The sequence below is a fragment of the Lissotriton vulgaris genome, chromosome 7, assembly GCF_964263255.1.
Source record: "Lissotriton vulgaris chromosome 7, aLisVul1.2, whole genome shotgun sequence".
Lineage (NCBI taxonomy): Eukaryota > Metazoa > Chordata > Amphibia > Caudata > Salamandridae > Lissotriton > Lissotriton vulgaris.
The window spans coordinates 1,392,811,200-1,392,831,069 of NC_141695.1; the positions used below are offsets into that span (position 1 = coordinate 1,392,811,200).

Here is a 19,870-nt window from a genome sequence, read left to right on the forward strand (position 1 = left end):
ATGAACTCCATATCTGTGCAGGTTGATAATTCTGTCGCCGACATCGTGACATAGACCTACAGAGTCACCGCTATAGTTAATTAAAAATTGAACGGTCGTCTTTCATCTCCATTCTGTACTTAGAGCTTCTGAAAGTGATAAAAAATTGATAAAAGTGGAGAGTGACTAACAATGGGTCTCGCACGCAATGGTAGAGGCATAAGCAGGAGGTAAAAAACGGTGTGCTACTGTTTGTCGGTTGTTATTGTCTTGCTTCGGACATTGTTATCCTCACTTGCCGGAACTCCAGGTTCTGCGTTAGCAGCTTTGAATAGTAGTGCTTTCCTGCGGTTGAATGGTTACGAGACTGGAGGGGAAACTCACGTGAGAGACATGGAAGCACATATATACAGAACGAGGGTTGGGCCTAGACTCAGCCTACTCAACAGAGGGGGTTTGAAAGAGACAAACAATTAACATTTATTAGAGAGTCACAGGTGATCCCTACCATTGGCCTCATGCTCTGTGGTAGTAGGTTTCAAACTCCAGCAGTATCTCTAGAGCTGATTCTTGTCAAGGGTTGATAACGGGTGGCACTCTGAGTCGTGGTTGGTTGGTTGTTGACAGAGTAGCACCCACCACATTACTACTCTTGTTTCTGACAACTTGAGAGTGTATAATGTATTTCTCTCCTTGTTCTACAGTTGTCGCAATTAAAAATTGAAGAAAATCCATTTGCGAAGGGAATCAAGGAATTTAAATCCCATCGAGACAGGTGAGCACCCACGTGATTCATCGTATTTCTCACCCCCTGCCACACGACTTTAGGTCCAACAGGAACAAACAACACAATTCTGTCCTGCAGCTTGCCAGTCATCCAAGAACTAGGACCCACACTCACAGCTCTATTAAAGATTTCCAGAGCTGACCCGCATTGCCCATTGCTAATAAAGTCTTGGGATCGGCATAGAGCTCTTCCAATGCACCAATCACTGTCTGACTGAAACTCCTGCTGTACAAGTGCTGGGGACCGTGCACTGAGACTAGTATCATTTATGTGCTGACATGCTTTCCAAATACAAGATCTCACTTGTATCTCTATCACTAGATCACAGTCATGGACAGTGTCCAGTGCTGCTCACTCACATAGCCCAAGCGGACCATACTATGGGGCACGGGGGACAAATCATACAGTAAAAAAGACAAATTATGCAACGTAATGTGGCACATTCGGTGTTATTTTTGCTATTTTAGCACACTTTGATACTGTTTTCGCAAAGGTTCCACAACTTAGGCCCAGGGTAACTCCTGACTACTGCAATCAGCACATGAAAACTGCCCAGTTAACCCATGCAAATGGCCTGCCACTGCCCTGCACGAAGCGGGGTGCTTTGTTTAGCAACTTCTTGTCTATTTGAGCTATAAAGATGGTGGGTGAAGGGGCAAACGTGGTAAATCCATAACTCTGCGTTAAACAACACAGCTTCGAACCACATAGGTCCAGTGGCACTTGTTATGGCACCTCTGAAGCAGAAGTATTCCCGCCAGTATGCCAATTAAGTGCTACTTACTCTTGGTGTTCTCCCCCTGCCCTCTAAACAGATTATTGCCCTGGTTGTGCCTGATCTGGCAGTCATAGCATACCCTCAGACTATGTGCCCTTTACCGGTGGAAAGAAATGCTCCTATCCTGTTGACGTTCTGTGCGGACCTCAGCTATCTTATTAAAAAACACATATTTGAAAGTCATTTTGGGTTAGACAAAGATATTGATGAGCAAATTGTAAACCCCATGAGAATGAGCAGGGGAATTAATGCAAAAAAATATCATGACCATTATGTTAATGTGGTGACATTACAGTGCTCACTTTGTGCCAGCGCTTGCAGGTGGTGGTCACTGGCACTCAATTTTGAGGACCAGGAAATAATTCTTATCATCAGACTTGGAGCCAGAACAAGAGAGTTATGTTATGTTATCCTGTTTTTTAAAGTGCACATCTGCCCCAATGAAGAGGCGTCCCAGTTCTGAAAGCCAAAACATATAAGGCTGCTGTCAGAAGGGGAAACTAAAATGTTGGAAAGAGATATGTTTTGATAGTCTTATGGAATGCCAGGTAGTTATTCATGCTGCGGATGGAAATAGGCAAAGCGTTCCAAAGTTTGGCAGCCAGTAGACGGAAAGAGCGCCCACCAGCCCGAACCTTTCTCACCCGGGGAACAGCCGCCAGATGTTGTCCCAGCGAGCGAAGTTGACGAGAGGGAGAGTAGGGAGGCAGCAAGTTTACCAGAATGCCAAGAGAGGAGAGGTTCAGGATTTTAAACCAGCTACAGAGGGCCTTGAATTCCACGCGGTTGGCCACAGGCAACCAATCTAGCCAATGATTGGTGGTGGAGGTGGGGCAGGATCTAGGAAGGCCAAGAAGAGTTCTGGCAGCAGCCTTTTGAACTCTCTGCTGTCTCAGGACTTCGGTCTTGTTGGCCCCGAAATAGAGTACATTGGCATAATCGAGTCTTGACAGGATGGAGGCCTGAACAATCATCTGCCTGATGGGTGGATCAAAAAAAAACCAGCAGCGGTTTGAGCCCCTGTAGAAAGCCAAAGCAAGTCGCTGCTACTTTCTTGGTTTGATACTGAAAGCCAAGGGCTGAGTCGACCCAAACGCCTACATTTTTCACCACCTGCTTGGGGGCGGGTGCACAGCCCAATATTGCCGGCCACCAGCGTTCGCACCACAGCTCTGAGTCTCTCTCTACCAGCAGAACCTCTGACTTGCTGGAGTTAAGTTAGAGACAGTTGGCAGTCATCAACTCAGCGATGGCTGCAAGATCGTCACTAAACTTGGAAGCTGCCCACACGGCCTTGCCCGAGAGTGCGACTACCAACTGTGTGTTATCTGCAAAAGACACAATAGTAAGCCCTCTGCTCTTGCCCAAGGCTGCTAACGGTTGGACATACAGGTTGAAGAGCGTAGGGCTCAAGGCTGAGCCCTAAGGCACACCTTGGTTGTTAGAATGGATCGTGGAAGTGAATGGAAGACCCACTACCTGGAAGGCTGTATTAGAAAGGAAGGAGGCAAATCAAAGCAGAGCATGGCCCGCAATGCCTGCCTCCTCCAACCTATGCAGCAGAATCTGATGAGAGACCGTATCAAAAGCAGCACTGAGGTCTAAAAGAATCAGAGCAGACATACGACCCTCATCTAGAGCTAGCCTAAGATGCTCGGTGACAGCTAGGAGGGCCGACTCAGTACTGTGGCCTGGACAGAAGCCGTTCTGAGTGATGTCAAGAAGATTATTATCCTCTAGGAATCCTGTGAGAATAGAATTAATTTAGGTCTCAGTGATCTTAGTGTCCCATAACAGGAGTGAGACAGAGGCCGAAAGATTTCCAGTTTAGCTGTGTCAAGGGAAGGCTTTTTTAAGCAGAGTTACTACCCTTGCTTGCTTCCAAGTACCGGGAACAACTGCCCTGGACAGGGATAGATTAATCACCTGGTTCAGAGGCGTAAGGAGCACAGGTAATAGTTTCATACGTTGGTCAGGCGTGAGGGGATCAGCAGGGGAGCCAGATTTGACCTTGTTACATAACAGATGTAGCTCATCCAGGGAAACCGCTAGAAAGGAAGGCAATGTGTGTGTAGGGAGTGGTCGAGGCACAGGGTGAGGACGTAAGACAACATGAAGAAAGGTCTTGTAGATGTTTTCCACCTTTTGAACAAAGAAGGTAGTAAGGGCCTAGTACTGCTCGCCCGATGATATAAGAGGCACTTCAGGGACCCCCGGCTATTTCAGGTCATTCAGTATAGAGAAGATGGTTTTAGAGGGGTTACAGCTAATCCTGATCTCACCGGCAAAGTAAGCTGCCCACTCTGTATGGATGGTCCTGTGATAGTTTTTGATAGCCACCTGATAGCAATGCTTCTGGCTAGAGTCGCACTCCCGTCTCCAAGACCATTCCAGCCTTTAGCATGCTTTACGTAGAATTGCAAACTTGTCGTTGTACCATGGGCTAGATTTAGAATTACGTTTTTTTGACCACTTTGCAGGAATAAGTATGTCCAAAGGACTGCGGTTCCAGTCTGAGAGAGCTTTAGCAGCGTCTGGATTGTAGAAAGATGGTCCTGAAGTTGGTCAAGATTGAGTTTGTGCCAGGGACGCTTGAACACGAGCTTCAGCACGAGGACGTGCTGGGGGTTGGGGTGGGGTGGGATGGTGGAACAAAGAGGCATGAGGTGGAATCAAGACTAGGCAGACTTGGTAATCAATAACCTCAGCGTTTCTGTTGCTCCCAAAAAAAAAACTTTGGGCCCCTGCACTTTTTTTTCCTTTTTTCATAATAAGCATTGTGAAACTGCTGCAAAGCAAGTGCTTCCCCTTGAAAAATATGGGTAAGTGGCTAGGTATACTGTGGAAAGATTTCTCACATCTTTATAGTGACGCTGATAATGTTTCTTTCTAAGTAGAGATGACGTGAAGACTGGGGAGTCTGGCAAGAAACGGCTGGAGGGAAAGCAGGAAGTGTCTGAGGAAATAACGAGTGCAGGTCAGACCCCATGCATGGCTTTGTTACAATTTGTTTCAACCTTGTTACTTTTCTGTGATACAAAATGTGGCCATGTTGAAATACTGGGCCCTAAGCTGTGCATCGAACGAATGAAAACATATACAAAATTATTTTATAGCAGTTGGCAGAAAATGCATTTGAAAACTTTACAGATTTCTTCACGTTTGAAGTTTAAGGTTTTATTTGCATTCAGCACCTCGCCCCCTTGCTTGAAAATTGAACTATAAGAAAGTGGGAGGTAGTTGGAAAATGCAGAGAACGGGTTCAGAAGTTGTTTCAGGGTGAGATGGCATTAAAGACAGTTAAACCAATTTGCTGCTTAGCGGGCAGGGCAATGAACAGAAATGGGAAGGTTTGGATAGGCTGAAACAGTTATGAAGTGGAAATCAGTTCTTTCCTTCATCATCTTCGAGCCTGGCTCGTGAGAAGAGGGGGTGTTATAAGGTCATCCAGGGGCAAAAAACGTATGTGTTGGAATTGCCAAAAAGAGAAGCTCAGAATACTTGGGGGCAGATTTATGAAGGGCTTGCGCCACGTGTACGCCGCCGTTGCGTGACGCAACGGCACAGAAACGTGGCGCATCCCTGCGCCCTATTTACAACGTGACGCATCTAGGAGATGTGTCACGTTGTACAGCACTGCGCCATGAGGAGGCGTTCCTGCGCAGGGGGGGCGTTCCTGCGCAGGAACGCCTCCTGAAAGTGGCTGAGTGAAATCTATGAGATTTCACTCAGTCACTTTCAGGGCAATGCTGCGTCAAAACCCTGCGCCTGCTTGAAGCAGGCGTAAGGCTTGAGGCAGCATTGAAAGAATAGGCCCCCCCAGAGCATTGCTGGAGCTGCGTCGCGCTTGCGACGCAACTCTAGCAATGCGCCACATTTCCGGCACAGATGCGTCACGCATCTGTGCCGTTTTTGCCCCATGGTGCGCCGCATCATAAATGCGGCGCACCATGGGTGGCGTAGCTGTGGCGCACTGTGGCGCATGTTAACTGGCGCATCCCTCGGGATGCGCCAGTTAACATAAATCTGCCCCTTGGGCTTTATATACTAACATTTCAAAAATGGGGTAACTACCAAAGGAACTATTGCATAAAGCAGTAACTGTGCAGAATCAGAATTAATGCAGCCTGGACAGCAGAGTCAAAACAAGCAGTGTCAAGCCAATGGGTGTTTTCTTTTAAATTCTGGAACAGAGCTATTGGCTTTGCATTTGCTTCTTGGTTTTGGTATCGTTAATGGCCAAACCCATTGCAAGATGGCCGCCCGTGCATAAACATTCCGAATGGGCACATGGGTGGACATCTTGGAAAGCCTTTTTAAAGTATAAAGTAAATCATTCCAAGATAGTTTCTGGTCCCGGTCTGTGTATGTACATGTGTGCACATACATGACTATTCTTGGCATGATTATTTCTCACTCTTTATTCTCAATTTACAATTCCAAGATGATGGAGGAAATTGAAAAATCATATATGTTCCGAATGCAGCACAAATTGGGACAAGCGAGAAGCCCTACAAGTGTGTGCAGAGTGAAATAAAAGTTCAGAGAGGGCCGCAGGTGGTTGCATTGTCTATGCTGGAGAAAATGGACAAAAGTGTGGGGGGGGGGGAGGCTGTTGGCTGGGTGCTATTGCTGGGTCTAAAGAAAAAGAAAAGAAATAATGAGTACATGAATAAATAATGAAGCAGGTGGAGAGGTACAGGGAAGAGTGAGGAAAGTGATGTATTCCGACTGTGTGTTGAAAGTCAAATACAATAATTTTCCTTTCAGTCAGCAGTGGAAGGGCACAAGGAATCAGGGTTGAGCTTCGAACTGGCCTTTAGAGTAATCAGACAATGCCAAAAGGGCCATTCTTACAAGTAGATCAGTGAACCAGTTTTATAGCAGTAAGCGGGCCAGTTTTGTCGTGTTTAGGCCAGTTTGATGCTTGTGATTGGGTTGGTGTTGGGCAGTGTTGGCTTCTCAGCTAAGGCGGAGGAGCGTCGCCCCACTGCCAGGAGCAGCAAAGAAAGGGAAAAATAAAATTGTAATAACAGAATGTGATTATCATTTAATTTTTTCCTCCTGCTGCGGCAGTGCATGAGGGGGCAGGGCGGAGCTGGAGGGTAGGAGTGGTAGCAGTGGCGGCTCCTTCGCTAAGGCGGAGTAGCGTCGCTCTGCTGCCAGGAGCAGCAGAGAAAGGAAAAAAGAAAATGATAACGGAATTTTATAATTAGGGCTCCCGGTTTTATGGTATTTATTTTTTGGCCATTTCCGACTGTATTTATCCATATTTATTTTTTGCTAATTGTATCTGTATTTATCCATATTAATTTTGGGTTTTGTGGAAAAATTAAGCTGAAATTAGCATATTTCCACATTTATTTAACTGATAAATAGCCACTCATGCTTGAAGGTCTGCCAGGTTTCAGTGCTGTGAGCACCCACAGAAGATAAATCAGTGCACTTATAGGAAAAAGTGCTAATTTCAGTGTCAACCTTGTGCATATGTACTGCTGTTAAAGCTTCATTAATAAAATTCCTTTCTTTTCTAAACCGGTTATCTACCAATCCACACAACAATTGGCCTGGCAGTCATGGCAGACAGTATTTAGAATTACTCAAAAAGCAACCCAAATTCCATTTTTATCCACATTTAAAAATAAATACAGACAAGAAAATGAATGTTTTCGGTCTGTATTTATCTGTAAAAATCACTGAAAACTGAAAACAGGGAGCCTTAGTTCTTTTTTGCTCAATATGTTTAAGTTAAAAAAAAAGATATCTGCCTCTAGTGTTTAGCGGATGAGACATCTTTGTTAGCTCTTTATCAACCGTTTTCTCTCCTTCACCAATTGCACCACTGCAATAGCTTGGAAATAGCAAGATCACATTATATTCAAATTCAGGAAATTGCTAAAAATCCATTTCTTCAAACAGGCCTCTGACTAGCCCTCCCTGTGGCTTCCTTTATTTTTTACTCGAGCCTATTGTTCAGATGCTTACAACTAGTTTCCACCCCTAAATACTGCACAATCTGCACCAAGGGTTTACTACCTTTCTATCAGCATACATCACCACCCCAAGGGATGCTGGATTATTATTAGGGCTCCCGGTTTTATAGTATTTATTTTTGGGTCATTTCTGTCTGTATTTATCCATATTTATTTTTTTGCCATTTTATCTGTATTTATCCATATTTATTTTGTGTTTTTCGTATATAAGAAGTTGTAGAACTGTACATTTCTGTAGCTATTTAACCCCTTCCACACTCATGACGAGCTGGGCTCGTCATGGTGTAGCCCGCTCGCACACTGATGACGAGCCCAGCTCGTCATGTATAGAGTGATTTTCAAAATCCCAGCATGCGAGCAAAATAACGCTAGCACGCATGAGGTTAACTGATAGACGCGCACTCATGCCATGATGTCTGTCGTTTTTAGCTATTTAAGCTACCAAATATTACATAACAGTAGATACAATGGTAAATACTAGCATTATACCATACATGTATGTGACATGTTCTGTTATTTAAAGACATTTCATCCTATTTTTTAATTTCCCTTGCTGTCCATCTGTTCAGCTGCTAGCCTATAATTCATGAAAGAGAATTACATTAAAGAAGCACAATTTTCTGTATTTATCCATTTTTAAAAATAAATGCAGACAGAAAACACATTGTTTTCTCTCTTTATGTATCTGTAAAAATCCGTAAAAACAGAAAACAGGGAGCTTTAGTTATTATCCAGGACATAACCCCTTTTCTGATACCTTTGTTTCCTAGGATATTGTAGGGTTTCTGATTCCTTTGTTTCCTAGGCTATTGTAGGTTTCTTGCAGTGCTTTACAGTAAAAGACAAATTAAATAGGAAAGTTGTAACTTAAAATAGCAGTGTAGCTCTGCCTCGGCTGTCGTGGAGCAGCTTGTGAATGATAGTGTCAAAATGTGGCTGAGAAGTGTAATCAGCCCAAGGCACAAAAAGGAGTATGTTTGGTTCCAAGTATTGATTAGTTTTGCCCCGATATTTAGCTGTGATAACTCTGGACTCTTGCATGGTAGGAAACCCGACTAAAAGGCACCAAGAAGGAATTTGATTCCAGGCAAAAGGTAAGCTGACAGATTACTAGTGTTTCAATGACCTTTGTAACACAGAATAAGTCTGAGTTAGCTCTGTAGTTTGAAAGAATTTTCAGCTTTCTAGAGGTTTCTTTAAAATGATAATAGCATTTGGAGTTCTTGATCCTATAAGAGGGAGTCTTTCATTAATCTGGTGATGAAAGGTAACAGTGCGATGAGACCCAGTCTAACTACCGACGTATGACCAACATTCCATGTTCGGGTAGATCTGTTAGAAGGACCTCAGTTTTTCTAATCTCATCCTCAGTTCCTGGCGGGAACTCACAAATAGGGGAAGAGCATGCAAGCATTATATGATGAAGAACACAGGTGTAATATATGTTCTATCTTAGAGCACCTGTTTTGTTGGTGAAGAATGTTAAGACACTGAAATAAATACCATAAAACCGGGAGCCCTAATAATAATCCAGCATCCCTTGGGGTGGTGATGTATGCTGCTAGAAAGGCAGTAAAGCCTTGGTGAAGATTGTGCAGTATTTTAGATGTCCTATACTTTGGTGTCTTTCAGTGCTTTGCCTTGACCTTTCTGTTAGTGAAGGTTTCCTGTTGTTTCATTTCGTTGAAAAAACTTTATTCGGTGCGTGTAAGACAACCATAAAAGTATACATTGATAAAAATCTGATTACATTGCACATGAATTATATAAAATTATAAAGAATAATACAAGACAGTGCCTAGTATACAGCATAATACCAAAATTATTCATTTCTAAAAACAATTAAAAATGTTTAAAAGAGGTACAGTCTCCATTTAAATTCCTGTAAGGTCATTACAATGTTGGTACAACAATACTTTTGCGTATATTAATTGCATTTACAATTAAAAGCGCTACATTAAAACAGACCTTGGCATCGTTTAATGCAGACATGTATTTTAAGGCAGCAATATGTGATCCAATACCTTGTGCAAGCAAAAGTGGTTTTAGGTAATAACTTCTAAAACTTGAATGAAAACCACAAATTAGTATAAAGTGCATAGTGCTTTGCTTGCTCTGACCACATGGGCCAGGGGTCGAACCTAAGGGGGAAGTTTTCATATTAGGGAAGTCAAGTAGGTGGTGAGCAAATCCCAATCTAAATCTAACTAGTGCAAAATGGTGCATGAGATTAGGAATGTTGGTTAAATATTAGTAGTATAGGTTGTACACTACTCGTCACCATGCATTTTTTGACAGGTGGCCACGCCCCCTTGGCCCCGCCCCTTTTATATAAAAAAAAGTTTGATATAAAAAAGTTTGATATAAAAAAAAAGTTTGATATAAAAAAAAAGTTTGATATAAAAAAAAGTTTGATATAAAAAAAGTTTGATATAAAAAAAGTTTGATATAAAAAAAGTTTGATATAAAAAAAGTTTGATATTAAAAAAAGTGTGATATTAAAAAAGTTTGATATAAAAAAGTTTGATATAAAAAAGTTTGATATAAAAAAAGTTTGATATAAAAAAAGTTTGATATATAAAAAAAACCTTGTGAGAAAACGGGTTAGGTAAAAAAACAAGACATGCCCGGGCATGTTCGGACATCGTTTTATATGTAGTTCAGACATGTCCGGGCATGTCTTAGAGTTTTTATGGGGCTCCATAAGCCGGATATAGGTAATGTAACAGCAAATTACGCGGATATTTCATATCATCACATTATTAAAAAAAATAATGATAACGCATTTTAGATACAAAATTGCTTTTTATTAAATATAAAATCAAAGCACTGACAAGTTTTATTTCAGGGTAGTATTTGCAATTTAATTGAAATCATGTTTTACATAACAGAAAATCACATTTTATGTCATTACAGTTTTATTATATGGAATTACGTATACATGACAACATTTTAGTGACAATAGAAAAATTGAAAGAAATTCCAGCTTATGATTAATGAGGTAACGGTTGTTATCAAATACATTATGGCCAGTGTTGTATAAATCGCAGTATCAGAAGCAAATATAAAATCAGAGGAAGATACATAAAAAAAGGAATCACATCTTTTTTTGGTACTGAAAATAATCATAATAGCTATAATACAATTATAATGTATAGAAAACACAAATTCTAGATTATCATTATTAGTGAGGTAACGGTGGTTATCAAATACATTATGCTGAGTGGCGTATAAATCACAGTATCAAAAGCAAAACATAAAATGAGGTACATAAAAAAGGAATCACATCTTTTTTTTTTTTTGGTACATGATAATATTCACAATAGCTATAATACAATTATAATTTATAGAAAACACATTTTACAGCTTTTGATTAATGAGGTATCGGTATTCATGAAATACATTAAGCTCTGTGTTATATAAACCGCAGTATAAGCAGCAAACATAAAATGAGGTACATAAAAATCAAGAAACCAAAAAGCATATTATCAACACTCAGTAATATGGGGTATGACCACCAAGCATAAAATCATTCAAAACTACAAGGTTTGATAAAAATGAGGTAGCTACATAAAACAATATTTAGTTTCCACAGTAATAACCACAGATCTCTATGATAAATTCAGGGCGCTATTCAGACAACCAAGTCGGTCTCTTGAGCAGTTTTCTTTTTTTGGGCGGGAGTGCTTGGATGGGGGTGGTTAAGGGGTCATGAGCATTATCAGAGGTAACTCGGTAGGCATGCGAGGGTGCTCTATGACGGTCATGTGAAAACGGTGATGCGGGGGGAGAAGGAATAACAAAAGGTGCAACAGCGTTGTTCTTTAAATCTTCTAAGTAGATACGATGACCACCGTTGCCTAGCACAGATGTCGGTATGTTCAGTTCTGCTAAACTCTGCATGAAGACATCCCAACCGACAGGCACTTTATTATTAGCGAAAGAGTGTGTTTGGGTGGCGCCTCTGACCAAATCATGCAGGTTTGAACCGCGAATAACATTTCCTTTATAAATAAGTTCCCCCTTATCATTCCAGAAAGCAATGTCTTTATTTTGATTAATTTTATTAAGAAGTAATTCGGCTTTCTTTTTGTGCCGGGGGTTAACATTGTTAATAACTTCATTAACTAAATTAAAGGCTGGCGATTCAGGTTCTCTGACGGTAGAAACCGGGGGCTCATGACTTTGGGGCTCATGACTTTCAGGTATGAATAAAGTCAGGCCCTCTTTTTCCATTTTACCATGATGGACAAAGTTCAGGTACTTTTGAAGGATGGCGGTATAAAGCTTGGCCTTTTCGTGCACCGGTAAATCGCTACGCTGAAGAATTTCACGCATCTCGACGTCCAACAGATCGGTGGCTGATTTTCTAATATCAGTATCAGCGCTTGGGGGACTTCGCATTTTGTCTAGCTGATGTTTAGGCACGAGATACATTTTTTCAAAGTGAGCCATCACCGGTGGCGCAGCAGTCCTGAGAGAAGTGGAATAGCAATGCCTAGCAGCGACCCTATGAAGCCCCCAGACTGCTTGACAAGACTTTTTTTAGTTTTAATAGAGATCCTTTTATTGCTCAGTTTCTTAACCAGATTTCTTTTCTTTTTAAGCACTCGGAGCTGCTGAGGACTCAGAGGGACATTGCCCTTCAAGGTATTTAGGGCTATCTCAGAAATCGCTGCTACTAAATCGTCAGACGCCGAGCATAGAAGAGCTTTCCTTTTTTGCGGGGATGATGGGACCAACAGTCTTAAAAGAGCTAGATTGCGCGCTATTCGGCTCGACATGGTCGTGAGATCGTCGGCGCTCTAAACTGGGGCGATGCTTTCTATTTATCTTCTTTTTATAGACGGGTTGGACTTTTTTAGAGTATAAGCCACAGGGAGATCCGGTGGGAAAAGCCCGGTTCTTAATCTGTAATCCTCCGGCGTGCCAGCGTTTAAATCTACAAAAAGATACCCATAGGGGTTCTGAGTGGCATCCTCAAAGGCTTCTAGAAAGAAATTAGAGCGACCCGGGTACATCTGTCTGGCTAGAGTAGTTATTTGAAGCTTGTCTCGGGGGTTTTTGAAAAGCACCATGTACTTGGTGTTCAGAGCGATTGTTCGCGAGCTCTTACCTTGGCAGAACACGTTTTGCACAATGTATAAAATGCTAAGATTCCGATGGTGAACATACTGAGTAAAAGCTTTTTCAATTTCATCGCTGGCGCAAGCAGAGGCCATTAGATCATCTACAATTAACATATTAACACTAGAGGGTGGAAATAAAATGTCATCATTTAAGGTGTCGGGGAGCCCCTCGACAAATTTGAGGTGCGGAAGCTTTTGCGAGAGTTCTTGATAGAGCCGCTGCCAACAGGAATAGGCCCACACCACGTTGGTGGGTGGCTGTGTCATCATTTGATGCGTATTTTCCAAAAGTTTTTTTACAGAATAACTTTTACCAGAATTGGAAGGACCCGCGAGGATGCATGAGAACGGATGCTGTAGTCTAATATCCATACTTTAAGCAGCCTCTAATAAAAACTATATACAACAATGCAGAAAGCCTTTTTTCTCGCTAGACTGTTTTACACAGAGGCAGGATGACTCTTAAAAGCCGTAGGGCAGGGTTTTATAGTCCTCTTTAAGAACGCGTTTATCATATACAACCCTCAACGTTTTACGAAGAGGGCGGGTCTCAATATCCCAACGTTTTTTAATTCTTACAATGCTGGGGTGTTGCACTACTAAGCTCTCAGCTTCTGGAACACATTCACCTCTTTCGGTGTGCTTAGCATATTGAGTGACCAGCTCTTTTAAGTTTTGAAAATTTACTTTTTCACGGTTCTGAACATTGAGGGTGATCCCCTTCACCTTCAAGCAGATTTTACCGCTTGATAAGCGGTACCCATAAGTTTTGGGTCCGGCGCTAACGAACTCAGTGATGTGTTCATCGGAAGGTGTTTCGCTAGTGAGTTCCCCAAGATAGTCACCCAACGGGGGGCTAACATCCCCCTCTTTGCTCACAAAAATCACAGAGTCTGTGTCGTGGTAAAGACAACGGTCTTGAAGCAACTCCAGGAGCTTATACAACTCTAATCTAGCATAAGCGGTGGTGAAACTAGCAATAAAAATGTTGGCATTGCACGAAGGCGGGTAATGTTCTTTGGTATACCGCCAACACACACATGCGGTATCATCATCTATGAACTCGCAAGATGACACTTCGCGGTAGGTAGTAAAAAAGTATTCATCAAATTCATCCGGCTCAGTCACTAGAGTAGTTTCTGAACGGTCTTCTCTCTGACCCAGTTTTCCCCATAGAGAATTGAGAAACAGTTTAGCAATCTGTCTTTTTGTGGGGTTCACTTGGATTTTATTAGCGCGCAAACGAATACCCTCTTTCTCAAAATATTCCCCGCGGTACTTCTGTTTCTCCTCATTATCAGTACACCACTGGGGGTAACCCGAAGCTTCTTGCTTGTCTCTAAGGTGTAAATTGATGTAGTCGGTGAACAGATCGTGAGAAACATTTTCAAAATGCCATATCTCATAAATTCGATCTATCACATAGCCTTTTTTCAGGGCTACATTCACTTTATTATCATTATTTTTTTTAATAATGTGATGATATGAAATATCCGCGTAATTTGCTGTTACATTACCTATATCCGGCTTATGGAGCCCCATAAAAACTCTAAGACATGCCCGGACATGTCTGAACTACATATAAAACGATGTCCGAACATGCCCGGGCATGTCTTGTTTTTTTACCTAACCCGTTTTCTCACAAGGTTTTTTTTATATATCACACTTTTTTTAATATCAAACTTTTTTTTATATCAAACTTTTTTTATATCAAACTTTTTTTTATATCAAACTTTTTTTTATATCAAACTTTTTTTTGATATCAAACTTTTTTTATATCAAACTTTTTTTTATATAAAAGGGGCGGGGCCAAGGGGGCGTGGCCACCTGTCAAAAAATGCATGGTGACGAGTAGTGTACAACCTATACTACTAATATTCTTGACAGCCCGCAGTTAAGGTGAGTGTTAGATAAAACTTAACAGTTGATATCCATCTCTCACAATCCAACCGGACAACCCTTTTATGGGTCATAAAAGTTTCTCTGATAGACAATTTGGTAAGTGATGTTACAAATAAAGGGTTAGTCTGGACAGAAATCTTAAATAATTTACTATACAAAGAATTAATATAACTTAACCAAGGAATTGCCAGTATATTGTCCAGGGACAAACAGCCTAAAATAATTATCTTGCTTAAACTGGTGTCGTCTTTGGACCACATGGAACGCCAAAGCAACAAGAGGTGAAGTGTAACTATATCTGTAAAATACTGTAACCATACTTCTCTGCGAATGATCTTGGAAGAGGCAGAGTCTGGCAGACTGAGTAGGCATTTGAGCAGACCATTTTCCTCTATCTGGAGCACCTTACTATTATGGTGGCCCCACACACCAGCCCCATATGTTGCAATAGATTAAACCCTTGCCCTATAAATTGCTGTCAACTCCTTAATCGGCCTTGAGCCCATCTTGGCTGAAAATCAAAACATTCCATGAATGCATCTTTTCCTTTTGCTCCTGACATTAGTGACTTCACTGGACCAGGAGCCATTACCTGAAAAAGTAATACCCAGATAACAGATGGTACCAACAGTGGCCACCGGCGTCTTATCCATAAAAAAAATTCTACATTGTTTGTCCCTTGACCCACAAATCAATGTATAAGTTTTGCTTTTGTTAATAATCTATTTTCTGGCAGCAATAAAATCCCCAAAGGCGTTCTTAAACTCTGTAGCCCCACCCGAGTCCTGGCCAGCAAGACAGCATCATCTGCATACAAGAGCACTGGTGTGGTGCGCCCAGGAGCTTGGGGGGCGTCGGCATGCACTGTTTATAAGGTCTGGTCCACCCCATTTATAAACAAAGAAAATAGTAAAAGGGAAAGTACACAGCCTTGCCGAATGCCGTGTTTAACTGCAAAGGTAATGGTGCATTGGCCTTGTGGACCATAGCATACTTTACTTGCTAGATTTTCATATACGCTTGCCAAAAAGCAAACAATAGGCATAGGTGTGCCCATAGCAAGCAGAGTAGTCCAAAGGATATTGTGGTCTATCACAAGCGCTGCTCAAATCAGCAAAACAGATATATAGTCTTCCGCCTTTGGCACATGTATATTTGCCTATTAATAGGTCCAGATTCACGCATTGCTCTAGGGTCCCCACACCTTTTCTAAAACTAAACTGTACCGGGGAAAGTATTGCTCAATCACAGGCCCATTCTTCTAATATCTTTAGCTGGATTTTGCTCATCACTTTCGCAGATGAGTCTAACAGTGAAATTGACCGGTAATTCTTAGTATCTGATTTATTACCCTTCTTAAAAATTGGGACTATAATAGACATTCCCCATGTAGGTAGAATCACTGTCATCGCAACCATATTGAAGACTGTAGTTAAAATTGGGGCCCATAAACCAACGTTGATCTTAAAAACACCTACTGGGACCCCATCTGGGCCTGGGACTTTACCCCCTTTATTTTCCTTAAAGGCCCATGACACTTTTTTATAGTAATGTCCAGGGGTACGGGGGACCAGATCAACTGTTCCTTATTATGGGTAGTCACTATTTCTGCTCTGTGGTGGTGTAGACCGCACACCTAATAAACCTAATCTTCTACTATTAATTAATTGCAAACAAAGTTGGCGAGCTGCACGCTGGATGGTACTGCCCGAACCCCTTACAAGTATAATACACTGTTGAGGCCTGGGTTCATCCAGGTCTGCGAAGCGCTCTTCTTGAGTCCCTAAGGTTTCATTTTGTTCAGTTGAATTTTAGTGAGTGTATAAACAGTACCCAATGTGTAATCAAGACTCTAAAACAATATTGTCATAGTACTTCAATCAAAATATATTGTGAAAAAGCTTTCAATACATAATCAGAAAAAGATTAAATATAAATAACTGACAGTTGCAAATTCACTGTAGTTACCTTTCCTTGGTGTTTACACATAATCTATAACATTTCCAACAAAACACAAAGCCCAATGCATTTCGGGTTCTTTAGAAACCCTTCTTCAGGGGTTGATTTTTCAAAGACATGTGTATTTCATATAGTAGCAACATTCAGTTCCTTCCGGTAGGCGCTACAACCTAAACAAAAAAGTGCCAAGTGGTTATCATGGAGGTTACCAATGAGCTGGAGCACTAGATACAATAATTTTTAATAGGATTTGCACATGAAAAACACTTAAAAGTGAATGAGTGAAAGTTGCCAGTGTCAAAAGAGATCCAAAAGAAAAACTGTGTTTGTGCACCCCAACAAGGAAAAAGAGAGTAATCTTCATGCAACGCAACACTGAAAGCTCCTTACGCCCTCAGGCCGTTTGTGTAAATGAGTACTGAACCCGTGCCGATCTTAAAAACGTGCTAGAGAAGCTCATGTGTCCGTTACTTGCAATATTGTGTAGCCCAATTGGTGTGTCTCCACTTATACATAGTGAGACCGATGAGCATACTCACTGGGTTGAACCCGAGCAGATTAATCCTAATAAGCTGATTAAGCAAATGCACACACCAATAGTTACAAACTGTCTTCACGGACCTTTCATAAAATGATCAGCAACTCTCATATGCCACTTACCCTCTTCAGTAGTTGACAACACTTATTGAGTTCATAACACCAAAAGTCATGAGCATACACTCGTAAATCCTGTTATGTTATGTTATGTTATGTTATGTTATGTTATGTTACATACATTTGTAATGCGCACTGCTGCCCCAGCTAAGGGGCGTCTAGGCGCATGGCAGGTAAAAATGCAACACCACAGGAAACACAACAGAAGGGAGGAAAGTGAATTTATTAAAACAAGAAGGTTTTTAAGGCTTTACGAAAGACTAAAAGATCATCGAGCAGTCGCAACTCTACAGGAAGGGAGTTCCAGAGCTCGGCTGCTCTGACCCGGAAGGAACGGCCACCAACCCGACACAACCTGTATCGGGGAATCACAGTAAGTGCATGACCCAAGGATCTCAGGGGCCGAGTAGGCACATACCACGACAAAAGGTCCGCAAGAATAGGGGGACCTACTCCCCTCAAAATCTTGAACGCCATACACAGCACTTTAAACTGAATTCTGGCCCTGATAGGCAACCAGTGCAGTGATCTCAAAGTGCTGGAGGCAGAACAAGTACGGGGTAGGCCAACAATAGCTCTCGCCGCAGCGTTCTGGACGCGTTGGAGGCGGGTAACCTCAGCCACGTTAGACCCTGCCAGAAGAGAGTTGGCATAGTCCAGGCGAGATAACACTGTAGCCTGGACTATCAGCTGCCTGGTGCGATGGTCAAAGAACTTCAAAACCGGGCGAAGCGACCGTATGATACCAAAGCAACAGGCCGCGATTTTCTTCGTGTGGCCAACGTAGCTGAGGGAGGGATCCATCCATACTCCTAAGTTCTTTAATTCCGTGATCGGGAGGGGGGCCGGCCCCAGCTCCGTAGGCCACCATCTGTCCCCCCATAGCTCCGATCTCTTGCCTACGATCATGATCTCTGTTTTCTTAGCGTTGAGCTGGAGACAGTTGTTCTTCATCCAGCTCGCCACCGCCCTAAGTCCACTCTGAAACCTGGGGGCATCCCGGTCCGCATCCCCGCTGATCGTAACCGCTAGCTGAGTGTCGTCAGCATATGAGACCATAGTCATGCCCCATTGCTTGACGACCTCAGCCAGCGGTCTCACGTAGAGATTAAACAACGTGGGACTCAGCGAGGATCCTTGCGGGACCCCCTGTTTCAAAGGATGGAATTGGGACTGGAACGGTGGGACAGCAACGCTAAAGAAACGATTGTCTAGAAAAGACCGGAACCACTGGAGGGCAGGTCCACCCAGACCAATCTCCTCCAGGCGATGCAACAGGATGGGATGCGAAACAGTATCAAACGCGGCGCTCAAGTCCAATAAGACGAGCGCTGCTGTCTGTCCCGCATCCATCACCGTGCGAAGGTGTTCAGCCATGGAGAGGAGGGCGGTCTCCGTGCTGTGTCCAGCACGGAACCCATTCTGGGTGGGATCCAAGATGTTAGCATGGATAAGGTGAGCCGAAAGAACTTTGTTGACATGGGCCTCCAACACTTTGGTCGGCCACGGGAGTAAGGAGATGGGCCGATAGTTTTCAGGCTTATCTGGATCCAGAGACGGCTTCTTCAAAATGGGAGAGACCACTGCCCGCTTCCAGCTAGCGGGTACCGTGCTTGATTCCAATGAGATGTTAATCAAGGAGTGAACCACGGCCCGTCCCACAAACGACTGCTCTCTAAAGAGAGTCGCTGTAAGCGGATCAGCGGGGGACCCTGATTTGACCTGCAGAGCCAGGAGGTCAAACCCCTCTGATGTCAGCGGGGGCAGCACGTGCATGGTGGAATCACCATAGGTGTTGATCGGGGGCTCAACCGGAGGCCCTGTACAAGGGAACGTCCGATAGATGTTTTGGACCTTTTCCAAAAAGAAACAAGCGAGAGCCTCACAGTGAGTGGTGGAACCAGTCGTCGTAGTACAGGCACGCTTTGCCAAAAGATCCTTCATCACTTTAAAGATGGTTTTAGAGGGGTTGGAGCTGTTGCCGAATTCAGTAGCGTAGTAGGCTGCCCGAGCTTGGCAAACAGCCCGATGGTAAACTTTGACGGAGGCGAGATACATAGCTTTTTTCCCGATATCGTACGCCTTCCGCCAAGCCCTCTCTGCTCGCCTACAACTACCCTTGAGTGTACGTAGGGCGCCATCGTACCACGGACTGGAGTCCCTGGAGCTGACTTTACAAGCGGTAAGTGGAATAAGGGCGTCAACCGCCTTGGAGATCCAGGAGCAGAACTTCTCGTAACCTGAGTCAACCAGCAACGGAGGTTCTAAAGGCTCCTCGGCGAGGACACGATGTAAGTCCTCCAGCCGTAATTTACTCCATTGCCGCCTTGTAACCAGCTTTGCCGGGGGAACAGTAATCGTTCCCGGCAAAGGGGTACAGATGGTAACCAAAGAGTGGTCCGTCCAGCCAAGAGGTGTGACGGCGGAGACAGCAGCGTCTGCCAAATTGGTGAAAAAAGGATCTAAGGTATGGCCGCCTGTATGAGTGGGCTGTCGGACCATTTGCACCAGTTGAAGGGCCTCCAGGTCAGCAAGAATACCGCTAACCGAGGGGGAGGTAAGGTTCTCAAAATGTAAGTTGAGGTCTCCCAAAATCGAGAAATTGGAGCAGCCTACCGCCAATGAACTAACCATGTCGGGGAAGGCCGCTCTAAACGCCACAACACTCCCAGGGGGGCGATAGACCACC

General features: G+C 43.1%; 1 protein-coding gene across 1 annotated transcript in view; it reads left to right on the top strand.

The window, feature by feature from the left end:
- LOC147705699 (uncharacterized) overlaps positions 1–19,870 on the top strand; it is a 101,049-nt gene that overhangs the window by 52,302 nt on the left and 28,877 nt on the right. The window contains exons 5-6 of the mRNA XM_086928972.1: positions 684–754; positions 4,439–4,521. Of these exons, the coding sequence (XP_086785098.1) occupies positions 684–754; positions 4,439–4,521 (154 nt within the window). The remainder of the gene's footprint in view (positions 1–683; positions 755–4,438; positions 4,522–19,870) is intronic.